At 40.1% G+C, this 24,353-nt stretch overlaps 1 protein-coding gene across 1 annotated transcript in view; it reads right to left on the reverse strand.

Moving 5' to 3' along the window:
* Positions 1–23,383, reverse strand: part of Tm9sf3 (transmembrane 9 superfamily member 3) — a 54,550-nt gene extending 31,167 nt beyond the window's left edge. Inside the window, exons 1-5 of the mRNA XM_028773539.1 lie at positions 23,265–23,383; positions 13,416–13,611; positions 6,414–6,536; positions 5,138–5,298; positions 3,954–4,031 (exon numbers count right to left, since the gene is read on the reverse strand). Of these exons, the coding sequence (XP_028629372.1) occupies positions 3,954–4,031; positions 5,138–5,298; positions 6,414–6,536; positions 13,416–13,611; positions 23,265–23,360 (654 nt within the window). The 5' untranslated portion in view covers positions 23,361–23,383. The remainder of the gene's footprint in view (positions 1–3,953; positions 4,032–5,137; positions 5,299–6,413; positions 6,537–13,415; positions 13,612–23,264) is intronic.
* Positions 23,384–24,353: the final 970 nt, after the last annotated feature.

Raw genomic sequence — 24,353 nt, forward strand, 5'->3', positions numbered from 1 at the left:
ATGTGTGACTACTCACTATGTGTGACTACTCACTATGTGTGACTACTTACTATGTGTGACTACTCACTATGTGTGACTACTCACATCTTTAACAGTGTCTACTCCATTTTTTTCCCTATCAAAACTCAACCAAACTTTTCAAACAAGACTACATTTCTACTCTCACTTCTTCATAATGTGGATCTCAATACGGACCCTGCAGTGAATTTTTGTAGTTCTTTTTTAGCATTTATTAATTTTTGAATATATGTGTATGTGTGTGCAGGTCAGAAGACAATTTGTAGGAGTCAGTTGTCACCTTCCATGTGGGCTCTAAGGACTGAGCTAAAGTCATAAAACTTAGAGGGGCAGTAAGTTTTCCCACTGCCCTAGCTCACTAGCCCCTGCCGTGAACTCTAAATTGATTCAGCAGTTGGGTGATCTGCCCCCCTCCTTGTCTCTGCCAGATTTAACCTTTGCTGACACTCTGCCATCTCAAGTCACTGACTGCCGCTTCGGTTTCATCTTTCTTTCCTCTGTTCACCCTTGGCCAACTTTTCACTTTTCCTAAAGCTCCAGTCTTGGTATTCAACCACGACTCCAGGGCTCAAGAACTGTTAACTAGCTTTCCAGTGATGACGCTGGAAATACCGTCAGCCCTTACTTGCTCAAATTCCCAGCTTTCATACAGCATCCTCTTTCAGACTTTCACTATCTACCATAACTTCCACTTAAACGCCTCCATGGAATCTCAGTTGGGACTACCCTCAGTAAATGGATCCTCTCCCCTCACATGTACCACTCATTTCTTATCCTCTAGCTTCTGTAACTGGAACTAGCATTTGGCTTTGAAAATTTAGAATTATCTCTGGTCCTTCCTTCTCCTTAATTCTTCATTATAGTTATTAAACCTAGAAAAGGGTTTCAGTTTTATTTGTATATATGTGGCAGTATATGGGTACACACATACTTGTGTGGGTACCTATGGAAGGCAGAAGAGGGACTCCCTCGGAACTAGAGTTCCAGGCAATTGTGAACTGTCAGACATGGATGCTGGGAACTGAACTCATGCTCTCTGCCAAAGCAGTAAGTGTTCTTAGCCTCTGAGTGTTCTCTTCAGCCCTAATTATTAAACTTTATTTTCCTTCCATATTTACACCTTCCTCTTCATCCCCATGGTATAATCTTATACGTCAACAAGTCTAATTTTCTCTTAATCAGTCTCTTGCTGTTGTTTGATCTCTCTCCTTTTTTTCCAACATAGCTGCACAAAGTCATCAAGGAAATCTTCTACAATGTAATGTTCATCATCACTACTCTATTTTAAAACATATGAGCCCAATTTCTCCACAGCCAACCTTACAATGTCCCAGAATTCTGTCCATGCTGTAACATGGCCTTCCATACCTTCGTCGACTTTTCCTTCCATTACACCCTATACTCCCATCAGTTCTCGCCCTGCTCGCTGACCAAGGAGAGCACATCCACTTTCCTCTTCCCATTTTTCATGTACTTTCTTCTTACATGTGATTTATATTCCTTGGTAAATTCTCCCTAGTCTTTCAATTCCAAGTCAAATAGTACCATCTCTGCTATAAGCCTCTCACTTGCATACTGCAGTTCTCCACAGAAATTCTGCTCTGAGCTATAAGAAAACAACCCAGGGTGTAGTGGCTTGTACAGTGAGGGCAGGCAGATTTTCACTTGGGCTAATGTGCTACAGAAGTGCATGAACAGGAAGGGCAGTTCTGCCTCTGCTACTCATCCTGGGGCTTCAGGGAGAAGACATAAGCTAGTCCTTTTCTGAAGACAGCCGACTGTCTCTGCCTTACACAAGATCATTCCTTCCTTCCTCCAACAATTTATTTATTGCATGGCACTATAAATTGAACAATGAATGCATCATACTTTTTAAAAGGCTATGTAAATTTATCAAAAAAGTGTCACCAAAAAATTTAAAAAGCCGTTTAAGATAAAATGGCAGCTGTCTCCCAAGATGAAGTTTTTGTTTCCACTTAGGAAATTAATAACCCAAAAATGGTCAAGAGAAGGGAAAAAATTATATACATATGTAATTATATAAGTATGTGCATATGTATATAATTTTTAAAATATAGTCATATATGTATGCATATATGTATACATATATATATGACTCTAATCTTTAGTCAACTGCTGAAGATTTTAAAGAGAAAAATTTTACATATTCTTAGTAATAAGAAATGTGTGCCTTAAAGGCTGAGACTTCCCACATGGATAGAGCTAAAAATTATTACATAAAATAAAGCCAAGAAAAACAAGCACCCCATTATCTCACTTGTATGTGTATACATGAGCTGCTCTCAGAGCAGCTGATAGGAGAACAACAGGTATCCAGAGGCTGAAGAGAACAGGAGAGAGGAAAGGCTGGGTAAAGTTATCCAGAATACAAGGCTGTAAGTAGGTAAGAATGCAATGTCCTGGTGTGTCACCACACACAGAGTGCTTTTTCTTCTGTAGGTATCTATGTGAAATTATGTCAAAGGTTTCTTCTATAGATATCTTCTTTTGTAGATAATGATAATATACAATACATTTCAAAAGATGAATTCTGAATGTTCCTTTAGAAAACTTTTATTACATTTATCTCCAGTGGGTATATAGGTATCAAGACAACTTTTGGGAGTCAGTTCTCTCCCTCTACCATGTGGGCTCCAGGGATTGAACACAGGTCACTAGTCCTGGCAGCAAGCACTTTCACCTGCCATCTCACCAACCCCTAATGTTTCCAACATGAAAAAATGACAAAATACTTGCATTTGAGAGAATATGTTTAGCTTGGCTGAAACAGTGGAGAGTATATATAGGTACTGGAGCATCAGATGTTACCACATAAATATATATATAGCATGTTTTATGTATCAGTTTAAAATATAAATTTAAAAGTATTAAATTTCCTAATGAAGTTCCCTGCTATTTTCTAATCTAATATGCAATCTAAGGTATAAACTTTAAACCAATACCTACAATAATGTACTGTCATTAATCTAAAACTTCTAACATTCCTTTGGCAATACCCTAAAAACTATACAATGTGGTATAACCCTAAAATTTTTACACCAAGAAAATACTTATTAAAAATAATGAAGCATCACTGCTCAGCTTTTTGGCTAAGATTAAGTATAAAACTAATAAAGCAAACAGCAAAGATTACTGAACCTATCAACTGCACTCCACTGCCCCCTAGTGTTACTAATCCTAAGTGTCACCCTGTTTATTGTGAATTTTTAAAACAAATGGAAATGAACGAGGAACATCACCCACCAACAGTGCTGCCTTGAACTGAGCACGAGTTCCCAGCCAAACCCTGACCTAGACGCTTCATTCAAACCTCCATATGTTGGTGAGAATGAGGACTATGGAAACATTTATTCCCTTTCTAGAAGCTCTGAATGGAAGGATTTCCACTGGTAAAACCTCCACTGTTTTCTCATCTCCAAGGTGAGATCCATCCAAGAATCTCCAAGATGAGATTCCAAGAGATGCATCCTCTCTGCTGCTGATTCTTCACAATCACCAGGGCAGGGGTCCATGGAGAGAAGCCTGCCAACAGTTCATCACCAACGTAAGGCCATCTAATTCTGAGTTTCAGGATTAAGAAGCCCATCTGCCCATAGATATGAACCACACTCTCCAATATGACTATCATTTGCAATTAAAGGGCTATTTTTGGCTACCATGTATTGTGCCTTTCCCTATATACCTCTTAATTGGTTTACACTACACTATGAAACAAGCTAGTTTTATTATTCCTTTAAAATTCTCTATCATTCTTATGACTTTAAGTTTATAACTGAAATCACCATTAGTAATATCGTGAAATCCATAGTCCTTAGCACAATGCACGACATAGGCATTTTAAAGATATGTAAAGATGTTCAATGTGAAACTGATTTGCACATATATGCTGTATCTTAAATAGAAACAACACCTACCCTATGTTGAAAAAAGGATGGATCAAGATATTTATCAAATCGATCTTCAAATTTTACATCTGATTTTTTCCATTTTACCTGAAAAAAAAATATTCCCACTTGAAAATTAAGGCCAATAAGTGATGAATAACCTGATGGCAAAACTCATATAAAAATCAGAAATACTGACATACTTAAAATTAAAATTAAATGTTAAGAAGATACTGAAAGAACCAGAGGTTTAAATTTTAGTTTTACTATTTTATGTGCATGGATATGTGTGTGTGTCTGTGCACCACACATGTGCCATACAAGGAGAGGCCTGAAGAGGATTCAGAGTTAAGATCTTGTGAACTGCTATGCAGATGCTGGGAACTGAACCTGGCTTCTGTAGAAGAGCAGGCAGAGCTCTTCATCACTGAACCATCTCTTCAGCCCCAGTCTGAGAAGTTGTATAATATTACAGCTTTCCTCAGATGGGTCATGTCAGCTTTCAAGGAATAATCACTACTGCTGACTGACGTATTGACTTGACACATGTGTCAGGATGAATACCAACTCATGTTGCAAGTATTTAAACCAATTAAAATAAGAATACATACATTTTTATCATTAAATTATGGTTTAATGACAACTATTAAAATTCTTTGCATAATTATACAATAGCTATTTATATTGGATATACATGGACAAAAAGAATTTTCGGGATTGCCTATAAGCGAGGGGATTCTTCTCAATGACCAGGAAAATAACTGGCAGAGAGAAAAGTCTCCCTATATTGGACTTCCTCTCTTTCTTCCACCATTTTTGAGCAAAAAGAATAAAATGACCTTTACGGCCGAGAATGGACTGACAAGCTCTTACTATGCAGAAGTGCTCTCCTCAGATAAAGCCGACCACGGCAATGGACACCTGCTCAACAACTTCACACCATCTCTATTTGCAACTGCAAATGAGAAGAAACATGAACTTCTCCAACCTAAAAACACCATCAAGATACACGGCTGAGTTGTCACCTACAGCAATGGTCATTAGGCCAACGTGTGGCATCCCATACCACAGCTCTGAGGTACTTCCTCTTCCTTTAGGAGACTTAATGTAGATACTCTGAGGAATTTTGTTGCATGTAATTTTAAGATATATTTTTATTTTCTAAAGCTTACAAATAACCATTTCTCCCTTTAAACAATTATTTTAAAACCTACCGAATATGACATCTGTATTTTAGTATTTGGAACCAGTTTGACCTTTCCTTCACTAGTTAGATTAACATCAACAATTCGATTTCCATTAAAGCCTATTTCAAGTTTTTTGTAGGTCCAAAGATAGTAATCTTCCCCATTTTCATCTGCTTCACCAACAATACCTATAAAAGAAAAAACACTTTATACAAGGTAATACTACCTAGTATTCCAAACACTAAGAAGCTAAAAATTCACTAAATGTCTTTTACATAAAGAGGCAATTCTACCATTATCTTCATGGTTAGTTAGCACAAGGCAAATGTGTAGGCTGGCCTTCTTAAGCAAACATGTGCTGTGGTCACACTAGCACAAAATTATGAAGACATGTTTAGCATAAATGGTCAAAAATTTGACACTCAGAACTCATACTCTGTCCTCACCAGCACCTCTGCTGCTGCACACACTGCTGCAGGGTCTCACTATGTAGTGCTGGCTGGCCTGGGACTTGCTGTGTAGACCAGGATGGCCTTGAATTCACAGAAATCCTCTTTGCCTTTTCCTCCCAGAGATTAACTTTCTTATAAATCTCCTTAGCATATCTAATGTGCTCAGTCAGTTTTGCTGCAGATGAACATAATGATCAGCTAACAATTTTAAGATTAAAAGATAATTACTTATACACAGAGCATATGTCTAGAGACGAGAAAAATATTTGTGATCAAACATGTTGTCTATGGCAACTGCTTATTCCTTGCATTTAAAATAATTTAATTAAGTTATTTTCGGGTTTTGCCTATGTTTGTATTAATCGTATTACGTCTCTTCCCCAATAGAATGGACAGACAGGAGCTAGACAAGAATATCTCTTCAATATTCAATGTTTTGGTAAATAACAAAGGAACTGATAAGTAAAACATTCAAGAAATTATATCCCTAAAAACATACTACTACAGTGTCACGTAAAGAGATAAACTTCACAAATCCTATTTAGTCCCTCTAACCACACTTAAGAGAAATAAGCTGTGAAGAAGTTGAGGAAGAAGAAAATTTCAGATTATTCCAAATGCCTTTAAATTCCTTGAGTCTGAAAAGTTACAGTGTACTAAACCTTTCATTCTGAGAGTTTCCTAATAAGGTCTGGCAGTATCAAAAATGCCTCCAGTAGGAGAAAGCCGTAAAATCAGCATTAAAGACTATTCTGGGGCAAACACTAGAAACACATGTCCATCATGAGCTAGAACAGTTACCTTAACACACTGCTTACTTGAAACCCTACTTTGTAACAGAGGAAACTTACCCCATATTGGTAAGTCATCTATGTACATCTGATACCAATAGTGATTCTTGATAGCATACACAAATGCATCTCTCTTCTCTTTATCTAAGTCAATTTCACAGTAAGTACCTGGCATCACATCATCTGCAAAGTAAAATTTACAAATTAACCCACTGACTTGCAAGGCAGTTATAGGAAATACAGCACAAAAATTAAAGTCAGCATTTACTCAAGTTAACTCTATTCCCAGTAGTTCAACCTGGTGATAAGCATATGGGAGCTCAGTATGCTATCCCTCCCAGCATTTTTATATTTTCCATTGCCTTATAATAAAAGATTTTGACCATCTTTATTTTCAAAGATTGCCTTACGTGAGAAACTTTTCATGTAAAGAAAATAATCTAAGAACAATAGCAAAGTCACTTTAAAATAAATAAACTGATATAAAAACAAACAACACAGAAGCTTATGGCACATAAGGAAATTTTCATCTGCTGTATGGGAAGGCTTAAGGACAGGAGCCTAGGCAGAGGTAAGAGCACAGCTTACGGTTACTTGGATAAACATTCAGTGGAACCCCACGTCATCAGTGGCCACAGAGGCTCCTCATAATCATTAAGATCACAAGGCAAGCTTCTATCCAGGAGGCATCTCTGCTTATAGATCACTCAGAAATACCCTAAAGATGAGTCACTTCCATTCTTGATTGCTTGCAAAAACAGTGTTCTCATAGTTGTGTCCAGATGGTCTTCTATTTCTAATGTTTCAACCTCTATCCACATTTTATATAACTGAAAAACTAGCTAAAATCTCTCACCATAAATCACTGGTTGAAACTGGCAACAGAATATTCCTCCCTCAAGTGAAACACAAACTTACAAATTCTGAAGAAAATGCAACTAAGATTTTAGCAATGCAAAAAATCTTGAGGAGGAGGATAAAAGCAAAGTCATACACTAGTGTATGTCCATGCATACTTCTCACAGAGATCACCACGCTAAGTAGACCCAGAACCTAACTGCCAATCTATGCCCAATAACCACCCAGAAAATGATGGCTAGCACTGCACACATTGTGTTCTCAGAGGATGTACCACACTACCTTACTTACACGTTCTCTTTTGATGGAATTACTAATATGGAAAAGCACTCTCTTACCTCAAATTCCAAAGCGCAGCAAAGTTATCATGAAATCACCATATATGTACACAAGAGACATGGCAAAGTCCCGAGTTCTGGTTTGAGTTCCACCACTTACTAGCTACTTGAACAAAAGCAAATGGTTTAACCTCTCTGTGACCCTCACACAGTTCCTCAGCTGTGAAACTGGAAACTGTGCTGGCTCCTTCCCGGGACTGTCTGAAGGCTGGAATGTGATGTATTTTGTATTCACACTGTTCTTAAGTACTTTGGCCCTTACACTCTTGAGAATCTCATGAATGTGTTACTTCCCCTGCCACAGTTCACCCCCACTGCACCCTGAAAATGTAGAATCACACAAAATTAGGTGCACAATTTCATAGTACCCAAGTGTGGACCCCTGAAGCCAGAGGTCTGGTTAAACTCTCTACATTCACAGCCTATCGCAGTCTGGAATGCAACTACATACTCAATAACTGCCAAATAGATTTTAAAAACATGAACTGGAAATACTGGTATATGCGCAGTCAATTTTAAAAACTATTAACATACAAATTAACTACGTAGCCTGCCTGGCAATGTAGCTTAGGGGAAACAAGCCTAGAATCTTAGCTACAGAAGCTAATACAGAAGGATTGCAAGCTCAGAGTCAGCCAGGGCTACAGAGGAACCCAAAGCTAGGCTATGTAACTTAGCAAGACTGTGTCTCAAAATGAAAAGTTAAAAAGAAAAAAAAATGGATGGGGGGCTGGAAATGTAGCTCAGTAGGAAAACATTTGCTTAACATCCATGAGGTCCTGTCTTCAGCTCAGTCTCTAATACTAAAAAGAAAGAAAAAGAGAAAGGAAGGGAGCAAATCACCTTGTAACTAGTGTGGGGAAAATTACATATCCTAATTACAGAGTACTATTTACCCATATTTGAAGAATAACAATATAAGAATAAACTCACAAAAAGTTATAAGGAAAAAAAGGTATGAAAATAATTACATATAATTTTAGTTAGAAACGCTCAAATTACTGGCATATGGTCAGTACTACATAAGGGTTGAGCTTTTAAAAAATTAACATAGATAACATGAATTCAGTTTTTAATTTCTTGTGACAGGATCTCACCATGGACCTCAAGTTGACTGGAAATTCTCAATCCTTCCATTTCAGCACGCTCAGTTTAATTTTATGTATTTTTAAGCAATTTGGATAAACAGAATTTTCAATTTCTCTCTAGATTCTAAATTTTCTGTATCAAAACTGTATTTCTGCTAAAAATCAGAAGAAGAAAATGAAACCATACATACATCTTTTCTTTTGGGGGGTGATGTCAATCTGAAGAATAATAATTTCAGTGATACAAAAAAGAAAAAACAAGAATTAGAAGCTATTATCCAATCTATAGTTAGCATAAGGTACAAAAAAAAAAAACAAAACAAGGAACTGACAAGTTTCAGATTCTAATTGTTTGGTCTGGTTAACGCACTAATTGAAACCAATGGGAAGAAACATCTTGCATCAAACTCCCATACCTCCAGTTATCAAGGCAAGTTTAAACACAGGTAGTTTGTTTTTTTTCTCCCTCCTAAAATCCCTCAAATGTCGACAGAAAAGGATGTGAGTCCATCAAACCAAAAACAGTGGCTATGGCAAAGCACCGTGACCAAGGCAACAAGAACGAAAGGATTATTTAGCTTACAGTTATAGTATCAGAGGGAAAGAGTCCACCATAGCAAGCAAGCATGGTGGCTGGAGCAGAAGCTGAGGGCTCACATCTTGAGCCACAAGGGGGGGTGGAGAGGGAAGAGCAAACTGAAATGGTTTTGAAATCTCGAAGCTCACCCCCAGTGACATATTTCCTCCAGCAAGGCTGTACCTCCTAAACCCACCCAAACACCATCACCAACTGATGACCAAATATTCAAACATGTGACCTACTGGGACATTATCATTCATATCATCACAAATGAAGAGCTAAGCAGACTTTTGGGAAAGGAAAAGCAGAGAATGTGATCAGTGACATATAACACAGGGGACAAGACAATGACGTCACAGCCTGTCTAAGATACATACCACAAACCTTGAAATGTACAGGATAGAGAAGCGTTGAACAGAGTAATTACATGCAAATATTTACATTCAATGGACATAATGGTTCCATCTTTGATCCCAAGACTTAGAATGTAAGCGACAGAAGGACCATAAATCTGAGGTAAATCTGAAGTCTCAAAAAAAAAAAAAAAAAAAATCAAGGGCTGAGGATGGAACTCAGAAGGGATGAAGTTGATAAGGACAACAATGATGACAAGATGATAAAAACAACCGCAGAGAAGAGGAAGAAACTAAAAACAACACGAGGTTGGATGTTCATGTTCTCTCCCCTACCTACCACACAACTAGATGAATACCCAAAACTTATCTCCTACTGCAGGAGACCAGAGGCACACTTCCCTCTGCAGAATATCTGGAGGCTCCAGAAGTAGTCCCATGGAAACAGCAGGAGCTAGGGAATGTCAACAGTATAGGACTGCCTTCAGTAGAAATCCTCCGGCTAAAAGAGAGGGCCTGCGACTCCAAGTTCTTTCCCCATCCTTTGGCAGTCAGAGCTACTCCACTCAGGCAGAGATCACACTGGAAATGCTGCCTTTGGGAAGGAGAGCAGCCGAGATGGAGAATCACTCAACTTTAAGTACATAAGGATCTAGACAGCACTGGCTTTTCTCCATATCTGCAGAACTCTAAATTTACCAACTCATTCAAGGTAAGAGGAAATACAAAATGCCATCTGTATGTTAGGTTAGGACATTCAAAAAAGAAATAATTTAAAAAATAGAATATAGTAAGTGAAAAGGAATAATCCCTAGAAATCATTATTTTTCAACTACTAATGCCCTCTATTATACCATAGGAGTCTCAAATAACAGGGAAAGACACTGGGCAGTGACTTCCCCTGGTTAGGACTATTATCCCAGCTAGGCCTGGTGGCTACCTGTGATCTCAACACTCAAAAGACTGAGGCAGAGAATTGTAAGTTCTAACCTGATCTCAGCAAAGTCCAGCAAGGGATATATAGTAAGTGCTAGGCTTAAGCTAGCCTAGCCAACATGGTAATACCTTTTACACACACACAGCCAAGAACAAAATATTAGAATTTCAATCTCAGATCATCTAATAATTAAAAGGAACTGTCATAAAAGTAAGTAGGTACACACTGTACAATTTATTAAGAGCGTTCTCAGTCTTAGCAGCTAGGGTATGTACTAACAAAACTAGCAGAAAGAGTACAGTAATTTGAGACTACACTAACTTAACATTTCAGAAGTGCTAATACATAAGCAAGTACAATTACAGATCCATACTATATATATTAGTAGGCACAACTATTCACACACATAAACTATATACCAAGTACTTTAAAAAGTACATTATCTCATTTAAATATAACAATGATTCTATCAGGTATATTATTCCCCATGCTTCCCAGACAAGAGCTACACAGACTGAATAGTCTTTCTATAACCACACAGACGGCAATAGCTATTCCATGTCTCATTCTTAAACATAAGGTTTTCTACTCGGTAACAGCAATGTTCTAAGAGATAGTATTCATAATTAGAAAATAATAAAATCAGGCCTGGTTCAAGGATGCCTAATATATATCTGTCCTTGAATATTTAATGCATTTTCTCTAAATGGTCTCAATTAGCATTTTTGTCTAGCACCAGCATATTACAAAAAGAGAATGCTGGGCAGAAAATCTGAACTGAGAGGCATTCGACACAACTCAGACCTAAAATAGCCTTCAGACCAAGAATATGACTAGTTCCTTAAAATAATCTCTCTAGTTACCTTCACGCTACAAAATGGCACCAATCCCATTAGCCTGATAGAATCTGCTAAGTTTAAATAAATCAATTGATAATACGTTTCTGTATGTATGTGTGCAAACATGTGTGTGCATTTGCACATATGTTTTAAATTTCTTACTGCATATGAACACACCTTCAGAAGAATGGAAAAGTCAACTGCTTGAGATGAAAGACTAAAAACAAATATTAGTTGGATACAATGCTGTATGTCCGTAATCCCAGCACTCAGGAGGTGAAGAGAATGAGAAACTCAAGGACAGCCTAAGATACACAGCAGATTTGAGGCTAGCCTGAGCTTCAAGTCTCTACTTTAAAACACCTCAAAATAATAGACAGACAGATAGACAGATCAGTGTTTCACATTAAGACAATGTTCTGCTTTCTATATCATTATCAGTATGTATGAAATACCATGAATAAACTGCCCCACATCTGGACCTCCAAAGGTACATTCTATCCAAAAGTTTATTAAAAATAACAATGAGTAACAAAAGCAGGAACCATTTTTCAAAGCATGATCATCTTTATCTATGAGCCAAAGACGCAAAAGCCTACTGTAGCAGTAAACGAAATCCAATCTCCACTGGCCCCTTCATCTAGACTACCTAGACTAGCAGTTGTTTAGGCAGCGTAACCAACAGAAGGTGCAGAGCTGGCCTAGGCTCAGGGAGAAACAATGGGCAATTCTTGCATCTCTCAAGTATTAGCTTAGTCTGGAAAGACAACAAACCTCCCTTTCAAGACCATGAGAACAGCCTGACGACTTATCTCCGTCTCAGGAGTTTGTACAAGGCTAAGACTGCTGTATAAGTGTTTTTTCAGACAAGTAAGGCAGAAGGATTTCAAATCTGATGACATCACTGCACCAAAACAGGACTTATGGGTTTACAATCTCTCTCTCTCTCCCCTCCCTCACCCTCTCCTTCCTTCCCTCCCTCCCTTCCCCCCCCCCTCTATTAAATGAGACATGTCTACGAAATATAGAAAAGGAGACGCTAAGTGGATAAACTCAGTACTGAGGCTCCCAAAGATCACACGTTCCCATTTAGTTTCTTCATATCTATGATTAAATATTTCAATTACCTTATAAAATTAAAACATAAGCCTCAGGGTATGTTTCTAACATTCACAAAATTATAGGCCCCACTACTACGGTTTAAATTTACAACTCAAGTTTATAATTAAGTCCCAAGGGACATTATGGGGAAGGCATAAATACATGCATCCATTTTCAAAACATAACTAAAAGAAATCTGATAAATAAGAACACAATTTAACAAATCAAAGTAATATTATCTTTGTACCTCATGCTATAGCCTCCTCCCAATGTACTAAAACTATCAAACGGCAGTTACTATCTATATTACATATCCATAGACATAATCAAGTCAAAATTGGAGCAAACGATTTCACTAAAACCAATGAAGTAAAAGAAATAAGGCTAAAGGCAAAGCTCCTGAGTACAAAGCCTGTGTTCTATTAAAAAAATCAAAACCTCCAGATCAAAGATTCAGCAAGATTTCAACTTCCCAGAGATGCTTTAGCCATGGTTCTACAAATGTCTGTGCAGAGAGTGCTGAGACCTCAGAGAAGAAAGTACTAAGTATACACACACACACACACATTCTCATTAGCAGTGCCAACAAAGAGACTCACCCTTAAACCTAAGTGTTTGACTTAAATTTTAAATATTCTACAGGTGTTAAGGATGAATTAATAGAGCAATACCAAATTCATTCTGAGTATATTGTAGAAGTTAGATTTGAGGTTTTACAAAAGTTTTTCAGAAACCGTACATCCCTTTAGAGTCCCACACTTCCAAAAACCACTTTATTATGAGATCTATGAAGGCCTTCCCAGGCCATATATGTATCTAATAAATTTACTAAAAAATACTTTTTAGAAAGTACTATGTTTGGGAAACATTCGATTAACTTTGCTAAACATCCTATAATAAACATGACAATAGCATACAGGAAAATTCCCTGGCTCCAATGTCAGTAAGGACTATTAATGCTGGCTTACCTTTAAATTTAATATCCAGGCCACTAAATTCTAATTCAACTCCTTGAAGCGCTTCTCCCAAAGTTTCATGGTAATGACTGATACTTTTTTTTGACCCCACACAAAATGGAAGTGAAAAGTATTTATATGTTTCTTGGCGATTGTGATAGGGCCCAACAGTATTCATCCATAAAACAACTTCTTCTTTATCTTGATACTGTAACAAGAAAAACAAGACATGTATTTTTAAAATATCTATTTCAATTAAGTAAACTGTCTACATTCAAGATGCTAAAGAGGTGAAACCGTAGAAATTTAATCTGACTACCAATGCACACACTTTCAAAATCAAGGGTCACGACTCTTCAAATTTTATCCTGATTGTGGTCTCAGAATCCATTTTCCCCAAACTTTGTTTTACAAAAGACAATGTTTTTTTTTTTTAAAGTCAAAAGGTTGTGAAAGTAGGTTTATAACTATTAAACAATGGCAAGCCCCAAACCAACATACTCTGACAGGGAAACCTGCACAAGGAAGGAAAATTAACAGCTTCTTGACGTTAATCATTAGACTCCCTCCCCTGAGAAAGTCATGTCAGCACAAAACAATGCAGCCTTCCCTTAGTCTTCCTCACTGCTGCTGTACTAGACAAGAGACAAGTGACTAGAAAAAGAAAAGCAACACTACCACCAACACAAGGACATTCAAAGTGACATTCCACCCACCATCAAAGACTCATCTTGCATCTCTATTTCTTTGAATTATACCTGTAACCATCAGTGAATATAGTCATATATAGGTCTGGGGCAACCAACTTTACCTTTCTGTGATCCAGCAGTAGGACCTACCAAGGATTTTTTTTTAAAAATCTCTATAAATTTAAAATTCATAGTAATATTAACCAGACACTATCAGATTTATTTTTAAATTATGTGTATGTGTTTGTGTATCTGTCCTTGGAGGCCAGAGGCATCAGATCTGCCTGGAGCTGAAGGTACAGGGAGTTGTAAGGTATATGGTGCTGGGAATCAAACTCTAGTCCTCTACAAGAGCAGTAAGTGCTCGGGTACTTTCAAGTCAACTAATGGTACAACAGCTGATGCAGTGGATAATATTTATGAAGTACCTAGCATATGCCAACAACTGTGTTGATCACTGAGGATTCTGCTTTCCATAGAATGTTTTCTCTACTGATGTCTTAAAGGAAATAATTTAACAGGAAGCTATGCACCTAGCAGCTATATAATTTCTATCACCACTTCTCCCATTGAAAACTGATCAGTAAATTTTCAACAAAAATCTAACATGTTCACAACCAAATTAACCTTACTCAAATATACTGTTTCAACTGTTTTCCTAATGATACTAAAAGACTCAAACTTAAGGTTCTTCTCTATCTTCCAGAGAATCCCAAATCACTAGCTTATCTACTCTTACTCCAAAAATCTGCTTCTTCCTTTCTGCTGATATCAACTACCACCACTTCCCTAAAACATACTAACTGCCTTGTTGCTCACAGAAGACACCATTCAGATAATCAAGGGAATAAAAACTATCTTACAGTTCAGACACACAGGCAGCATACAGCAAGCCCTACGTTAGATAGTAAGGATACAAGGACAATAAAAAAATATCCTTCTTGCCTGGCACAGTGGCACATGGATGGTGATACATTAATCCCAGCATGTGGGAGGCAGAGAAAGGTACTTCTGACTTCCAGGTTAGCCTGGTCTATGTAGTGTGTTCCAGACAGAGCTACATGGTCAGACTCTGTCTCAAAAATAAAGAATTTTTTAATATTTAATAAAGAATAAGTTCTCTCCTTCAAGTTCATAACCCACGTAGAACCATACATGTAAATGATTAACAATGGGGGAAAGGTTGTGATTACAGTAACAAAGAGCTCTTGTAGCAACAGTAAAGGAATAATTAATTCTGTTCTATCAGAGAAAGGTCAGGGTGAGTAATACAGAAAACTAGAAGCTGCTTCAAGTAAGTTCAGAAAAACAACTACAGATAATCTCCATACATGATGTAAATTGTTAAGGGTCCAGTACTAATGTCTCCACACATCTCCACCCATAACTATTTCTTTTACTTGGGGGTACGACTGACAAACCTGTGCGATAGGTCTCCTATCCAATGCACAATCACAGAGCAGGAATCAAAGTACTCCTTTCTAGTTGCACATTCTCAGAATTCTCCAAAGTGAGATCTCCAACAACCACTTCTCTCTGATCACAGTTCTAAGAATGAAAACTTATTCACCAAGCCAAAATGTTACAATGTACAAAGTATTTGATACAACTAGTAAACACTGAAGAAATAGTGTCATGTCAAGTTCCTTGGCAACTTAGTCAAAGTATGTGCTGTATTCACTCAAAGATAAAAGAGAGACTGGAACAGAAGTGCCCCTTAATGAGAACCTGGCCATGAATCCTGAGTCTGTGGAAATGTTATATGTAACTCTAGAAAATACCTTTGAGATAAACCTCAATATATGTAATTCTTTAAAGTAAGACATTTATTTTATGCACAGCCAGTTTAACGGTAACAATGTATATTAAACCCATATTCTGAAATGGCATTAGTTTGAACATGTGTGAAACCTTAACAGGCTGGCAGAGCTGTGACAGAATGAGCCAAAAACTAGAACAAAACTGTACACATTCTGTAGTTTACGATTCTCTCCAGAAGAGAGAAAGTAGCAGTCACACAAAGTTGCAGGTGAACATTAAAAACTGTAACAACAATGTGCCCGATTCTGCAGTCTAAGACTGGGACAGGGCTCAAGTAGTAATGAGAAACACTCGGAGCTGCAGGTGAGGACTGGGGCCCAAACAATGCTTCCCTTCTGTAACAGGCTCCTTTCTTGCCGTCAAATACAATGAACTTCAAATCCTTACTTCATCCAGATTTCATTCACCCCTGAAAGTAAGGGCTCCCAAGCCAAGGTCAAGAGCTCAGATTCACTGAGCTCAGTGGCACAAACTAAGCACAAGCTCAGGAAGCTGTGGCAGGAAGATTATGAGTTTGATGCTAATCTAGGCTACATGGTCTCCATCTTAAGAGTTCCATCTTAAGAGAAAAAAAAATGTTTAATGATATCTTGAAGCTTGAAGAACCAAAAGGAAGATTTCATAGAACTTTATAAGGAGGCAGGGAAGCTTTTTCTGCCCTTAAGTTGAGGACAAACTCCCTGAGCTCCCTGGGTCTGTGGAAGGCTTTTCCTCTACTACTCTACCTCTTAGAAACCTGTGGTAAAGACTAGTCTAATTCCCTCCCAAAAGCATCCCAAGAAGTCCTAGCAAAAAAAACTTAAAATACTTTGTTTAGAAAAACTGCACTGGGCGATGACACTGAGGAACAGGGTGTTCTAATTCACCTGTAAAATGTATCTGGGGAAGAAGACTGTCGAGGAAGCACAGCAGAGGTCCCTAGCACGGCAGTCATTCCATCCATCTTAAGCCTCTGGGGTAAGCAGCCCCAAGAAAGGAGAAGCCAGCTTCCTGCATTCTTCACCAAGTTACTCCCTGCCTTCAGAATTTCACTGGAACACTAGTCCTGCACTGTCCATTCCTATCAGAACACCTTAGTACTCTCCTCCTTTCCAAGTGTACTTCACCTTTTTCCTTCTCTTACCCTTAAATCCACAATGTCCTTCTTTTCTGCAATTATTCAAATTCTACTTGCCCTTCAGAAATGCTGAATGTTCCTTTCTTAACTCCTCAGGTAAAGCTTTAACTGACCATCCCTCGAATGGTCTGACCTCATCGGCTTCTGTAATAGCCTCACACTAGCTGCAACTTTAAAACTACACTCCAGGAGGGAGGCATGGAAGTCTTTATGGAAAAATGGGATCTTCTGAAAGCTGGTAGAGAAGCTGTACTATTTCACCCCTTCTACAAATCCAAAATAAAAATAAAATGTTAAGTAATTTGTTCAAGTCAGGCATGGTGGATTTACATGCAGGATTTACGTCTGTAAATCATAGCCTTTGGAAGGCTGATGTGGAGGCAGGCTAAGTCAGAGCCAGCTCAGGCTCCATATCAAGTTCTAGGTCATCCTTGGCTACCTAGCAAGACCTAGTCTCGTAAATAAATACATTGTTTGGACTTTGCTTTTGTTGACTTCCAGATAGGAGTTTTTAACCAAAAAGAAAAAAGAAAAAAATGTAGTTGTACAAAAGCAACATAAGTGTATAGCACTCAATGCCAAGCAACCTTTTCATTTGAGACTTTAATCTGCTCTAAAGGAAAAAACCTCAGACAGTACTTGCACTCTAATCTCAAAAGTCGAGAACTGCTTCTCAAGCAGTGCAGTGTTGGGTCCCACTCATTCTGTTTATGTTTGAGGTGAAGACAGCAAAACTTTACTCCCTGATAGACATCATAACTCCCCTCACTCCCTGGGAAGAACACCGACAAAGTGTTGCTGACCTCTTTGTAAAATCTGACTGAAGAACTCAGAAATTATGCTGCCCACTCAGGATCAGAAGCTCAAAATGAGGGCTAAAGCGCTGCCTTCCATTTTTACAGGAAAGGAACATGCTGACTTTCAAATGCTTTCATTAGAGAAAGCAAATCCACTTCTGCGAGTATTTCAGAAATTAGTTTCAAATGCCTTTCAATTACTTAAAATTACACTTAAGAATATTAATACAAATAAATTAGATTTTTTTCTGACTTTTGTTTTCAACGGTGTGTTGAGATGATTCTTTCTTAAAATAGCTCTGTACTTCAACTTTTCTTCGATCATTAAGTACAGCCCCAAATAGGACCAAGTATGGCGTTTTGTACAATCTAAATCTGCACCAGCATGTTCAAGTCATTTGTAGGACATGCCTTATTCTCATGATAAATCTTCAAGGAAGTTTCTAAAGTTCCTATACTTCTAACATAGACTAAGACAAAAACTGCCACTTGTCAACCAAACAAATCCTTCTGTAGGGGACTAGAGAGCTGGCTCAGTGGTGAAAAGCACTTGCTGCTCTTACAGAGGACTCAGGTTCAATTTCTAGGACCTTTATGGCAGCCCACCACCCACAGTAAACCCAGCTCTAGGGATCTGATGCACTCTTCAGGTCTCCATGGGTGCTGTATGCACACAGTGACTTTATACACACACATACAAGCCAGACACTTAATAGAAAATAAGTCAGTCTTAAAACCTTTTACCAAATCATTCAGTGATACAATATCAAAAGTTTCCAAGAGGCTAAGTAAGCCATCTTAGGCACAGGTGGGGCCATCCCACATGAGAAGTTCTGAAACCACAACTGCAAAGACTGAAAAGAAATGGAGTTCAGATAGGAAACCTAAAGAGCTATGCCTAAGACTATGACCACAGGTAAGGAATGGGCTGGTTTTGTTCACTGTGCTGTAAGCAAGTTTCATGCTGCCAGCACTACATATCTTTGCCCCTAGTAGTTACCTAATTACTCAAGTCATTCAACACATGCTAGCTAAGTACTCCTAAGACTAAGCACAGTGCTATGGTGTGTGTATATTTGTAACAGGTGTGAGGAAAGGGGAGAAACACAAATGACAAGACACAACCTTGTGATCATGTTGAGAAACAGAACCCACAAAAGTGACAAGTGCTTTTCACCCACTGAGCTATCTTCTTCACCCTCTTCACTCACTTTAAAGCTTCCCCTGAACCCTATAGGGTCTCATTATGTAGCCCTGGCTGGCTGGCCTGGAACTCACAAGAGATCCACCTGCCTCTGTCTCCCAGTGCTGGGATCAAAAGTGTGTACTACTATGTCTGGCTTTAAAGAGACCTTTTTATGACCCTTTAGTCATATAATAAGAAACTGTCTTTGATAAATGAAAGTATTAAATTTTAATTTCAAACAGTATGCCCTATAATAATCTACACAGTCCAACCTTTAAAAACTGAAGTTAGCAGATTTTCTAGAAGTCAACAGCACATTTCCTTCTTATCATTTTTCTAAGAATATTGGAAGAACTTTGGATAAATAAGCACATAAAGAATACGGGGGAGGGGGGGAGGGAGAGAATGGTGTCAACAAGATGGCCAGCTCAATGGATAAAGGTACCTGCTGCTATGCCTGACAAACTGAATTTCAGTCCCAAGTCTACATGGCAGAAAGAAAGAACCATCTCCCACAAGTTGTCCTCAGGCCTCCACATGCCCACTGAAGCACATACACTCACCCAAACCACAGAATAAAAGAAACAAATATATGTAAAGCCAAAAAAGTTTAAAGAACACTATATGGGTCTAATGTTAGCCAAACCCTAGTTAATTCAGTACAGAAAAAAGGGAATGTGGGGGCTATAGGAGATAACAGGACAGTCATTCCTTCTTGGGACCCATTGTAAAATAAAACTATCTAACTAGGAATAATGATGCATTCAAATAGTCCCAGCTATTCAGAAAGCCAAGGCAGGAGAATCACTTGAGTCCAGACAAGAATTCATGACCAGTTTAGCCAATAATGAGACTCCATTTTCCAAAAAGCAACAGTAAAACAACTGGAGAGATGTCTTCTCAGCAGGTAAGAGTGCTAGTTGCTCTTCCTAAGGATCACACAGTTGGTTCCCAGCGCCCACACTGGGTGGCTCACCACTACCTGTAACTCCAGTTCCAGGGAATCCAATACCCTCCTATGGCCTCCAAGAGCAAATGCACACATGTGCATAAATAATAAATGTTTACAAATAAAAAATATTTTAAAAGTAGCAAGCAAGAAAAGGATAGGATCCTTTGTTCATAAATAATTTCAAGATGGTGGTTAAGTGGGCATTGAAACAAGGAAGTACAGTCTTGCATGACTGCTCAGCCACCTGCCCACTGTGCACAAGCCCTATGCCTTCTTAATGCTTGTACAAACATCTCAGTAATACAATGTGGACCTAGACTCACCCAAACATTTCCTCATGAACTTAAAAGTTCCATCCAGTGTTTTATCATCCTGTTCTTAAGAAAACAAGCTGAGCTGAATAAAGACAACAATGTGGGCTTAGGAAGATGTCTCAGTTGGTAAAGCTCTCCAACATCCAGGTAAGAAACCAGAGGAGGTGGTACACACCTGTATCTCAGCACCTGACAGGAAGAGACAAAAGGATCCCTGGGGCTTACTGGCTAGTCAGTCTAGCCTACTGAGTGAGCTTCAGGACCAGTAAAATGGCCTCTCATGAAAAAGGTGGAGAGCAACTGAGGACAAACTTACTACCAACCTTGGACCTCCATATGCACACGTACACAGACAACAAACCCATATACGAAAACATCACAAAATTTTGTTTTTTCCAAAGACTTATTAACTAGAAGAAGGTTTGGAGTCAAATCCCACTTCTATTCATACTGGGTACAACCTCACACATGACTACCTCTCCAGGCTGTTTCCTAGTCTAGTAGGGTGCATCTTCCCCCTGGCAGGGTTATTTATTTTAGGGTGCTATGATTTAAAACCAGGGCCTTGCACATGTTAAGAAAGCACCACCACCAAGCTTCTCTGGCCCTCATTGTTGCCAACACACACTTAATATGAGTTAATATATGGAAAAGACAGCAGGCCCTGGTACATACTATTTCAAGTCATGTGAACATTCCTTCAGCAACGTCTTTGCAGAAAATGGTCTAAAAGGCAAGCTTTAGCTTTTGAAGTTGTTCTTTAATTAATAGGTCAACGCACAAGTGTTTAAAGATCACTCAGCAATCTTCCCTTGACAACTTGTCTCTTCCTTCTATATTCTCCCTTCACTAGCTACTTCTGCCTTCTTGGAAGACTGCCCACTCTCCTGCCTCAGTGCAGCAGCCATCGCATGCACATGTGCCATGCCTTCACACAACATCCTTTTGGGATAAGAGTGGAGTGCAGAGATACAACCCTGCATGTGTAAAGCGATGGACTCTGTGTCCAGTGTGTATGTGTTGGGGGTGGCAATATCGTTTTATCAAATATTTTATGTGCATAAAAATTAAAACATTCCAGGTGTAGCCAGATGTGGTAGGACACACCTTCAATCCCAGCACTCAGGACGCAGAGGCAGGTGGATCTCTGAATTCAAGGCCAGCCTGGTCTACAGAGAAAGTTCCAGGACAGCCACAGCTACACAGAGGAAACCCTGTTTCAAAAAAAGAAGCATTCCATTCGGTGGTGGAATATGTACATATCACACTGAAGGGTCTGTGTTCAATCCCCAGAACTGAGTACTGAGTGAATGAATGAATGAACGAATGAATGAAGTAAATAAATAAATATGGCATCCCTAACAATAAAATTTCATTGAGTTGGGGGCTTGAGAGATGCTCCAGGAGTTAATTTCCAGCTTTGGTGCCTTGTATTCACACTGGGTAGCTTACTCATCTGTCCCTCTAGTTCCAGGGGACCTAGCCTTTTAGCCTCTAAGACACTCAGAATATACATGATACACATACTACATTCATGCTAGCAAAACTGTCACATGAAATAAAAAAAAGCTTTAAAATTTTTCTCATTGAAACTGCCATGCACAAACTTGTGAGTTATGCTACAGTTTTGTGTACTTACAACTAATTAAATTATAAACTAAGTCTTTTCCCTTCATAGCAATATAAAATACAAATTTTAAAAAGTAGAATATAAATTTCTGTCTATACGGTTGAACTATAACTATCAATACATTCCGGATTTTACATGGAAACTGGTGTTAAAAAGTTGGCAAATACTATTTAAACTACTATACTTGCTGAAATTTAAAAGAAACCAAAATTATCTTAAAGTGAAAAATCACACGTGTCTGAAAAATAACATGTTAACGATTCAATGTTTCTCTGAAAAAAACCTTGCATACACATGCAATTAGATTCTGGCAGTGACTGAAGGTACAATAGCCAAGTTTAGAGTGTTTTATTATTGGGTAATCCAGGCCATAGAACAAAGTTTTGCTCACTACAAACAAAATCTAAAGTTCGCCCCTTAAAGCACAGTGCTCTCATTTTGTCACCGATCAGCTACATCCAAACATTCTCCACAAATTTCAAATTTAGTAATTACACAACTAGCCGGGCAAAAATCATACTAATAAAAATAAAAGCATAAAAACAATCATTCGCGAAGCAATCTTCTAGGTTTATCTGACTTTCTTCGCTTCCCCTCGTCTGCCAATCTGAATAAAAAATAAAATAAAATTAAAAATCCACAGCGTTACAGCTCTAGGTGAAAGTCACTCCAAGAGTCATTAGTAGGCAAGCTTTGATGTGAAGACACAATTAAATAAACCGCCAATCAACTTCAAGCCAAAAGCAAAAGTGAGTGGGGGTGTGGCCTGAGGGCTGGGTGACTCAAGGGCCCGTAGGGTCAGAGCTGCCCCAGTTAGGGGCCGACCACCAGGGACTCCCGGAGAGCGGAGAAAGTTACAAGGGAGTCCTGGGGACCAAGTGCGTGCAGGGTGCGGACGTGTCCGCGTGTAAACCGTTCACATCTCCGCTTCCCTAAAGCTGTCCCCGCCCCACGGTTTAAATCCGGTTCGGACGAGAGGGAGAAAAGGCCGGAGCCCGCCGTGAAGTGATGGGTGTTTCCTAACTGGCAAGCGCCTGGATCACCACGCATCCATCTTCCACCGTGTTGTGTCTCACAGCGTCCAGTTTCCCCGGTCCAGAGCCCGCGACCGGCCGACCCCAGGGCACCAGACCGGAGAGGCGGAGCCGGGGAGCAAGGCCCAGGCAGCCCGGAGTGCTCGGAAATGCCTCCTCCCAGCTCCCGCGGATCCGGCCCCGCCATGCCCGACCGGAAGGAGCGCTCGGGCGGCCGCGGGGCTGCACCGGGCCCCCCGGGCCTTCAGACCACGCCGGGCCTGGCGAGGCGGCAGGCGGGGAAGTGGGGTGGGGGCGGCCGCGCGGCTCGCTTCGCCTCACCGTGTGTTCGTGCTCGTCAGACCGAGCCCGGGGCAGCAGCAGCAGCAACAACGCGGCGGCCGCCGCCACGCCAGGAGCGCCCGGCAGCGGCCTCATCCTCCGCGCTCCCACAGGCCGGGCGCCGGCCCACCGACTCCTCCGCCGCCGCCGCCGCCGATTCACATCCACCAGGCGCGGACAGACGCACGGGGCCCGGGCCCAGCCGCTGCCTCCGCCGCCGTCACCGCCCGCTCCACGCCGCCCCCGCCCCCCGGCCTCCGAGCCTCTTCCTCTGACTCAGCCACGTCATCCGGCCACCCCGGCACACGCCGGAAGTCCTCCCAACGCGGGGCCGCAACCGTCGCCGGCCGTGGGGCGCCGGCGCGCGCAGTCCGCGGGGTTGAAGGGTTCCGCGCTCGCTTCCGAGCTGCTCGCTCGGCCTGGGCCCTCGCGCGTCCGAGCCGAAGCCTCCAGCTGCGGGCGGGCCGGCGTGACAACGGCTCAGGCGCCTAGATCGCCGTGGCTGTGCGGCGGGGCGTCTTACTGGGGACCTGGGGCTCAGCGCGAACACCCCTCTCCGTCTAATCCAGGGAATGAGCCACGGCCTCCCCAAGCTTCTTTATGAACAATGGTTATTAAACTTGGACAGGGTGGGTTGAGTGTTTAAACATTCCCGAGTACTGATTAGACTTCTGGACAACCAAGAGATTTGGGCTAAGTTGACATTCTTGGTCATTCACTTGCCTACGTATTGTTTTTCTCATCCTCAGTCATAAATGTGTCCTGGAATGGAAGCTCCTTAGAGCTCCAATAACTTGATCGTATATTCTGTACCTAAGCCGGTAGTAAAGAGCTAAGTTTGGTGTTTTACTCTTGTAACCTCCAGCACTCGGGAAGCTGGACTGATTGTTGCATATTGCATACTTGCTTGGGTTAGACTGTGAGACAAAACAAGAAGAAAACAGCCGGGCAGTGGTACCGCACGCCTTTAATCCCAGCACTAGGCAGAGGCAGAGGCAGGCGGATTTCTGAGTTCGAGGCCAGTCTGGTCTACAGAGTGAGTTCCAGGACAGCCAGGGCTACACAGAGAAACCCTGTTTAAAAAGAAAA

This window comes from Grammomys surdaster, unplaced genomic scaffold (genome assembly GCF_004785775.1).
Source record: "Grammomys surdaster isolate TR1022 unplaced genomic scaffold, NIH_TR_1.0 66, whole genome shotgun sequence".
In the NCBI taxonomy this organism is placed as follows: domain Eukaryota; kingdom Metazoa; phylum Chordata; class Mammalia; order Rodentia; family Muridae; genus Grammomys; species Grammomys surdaster.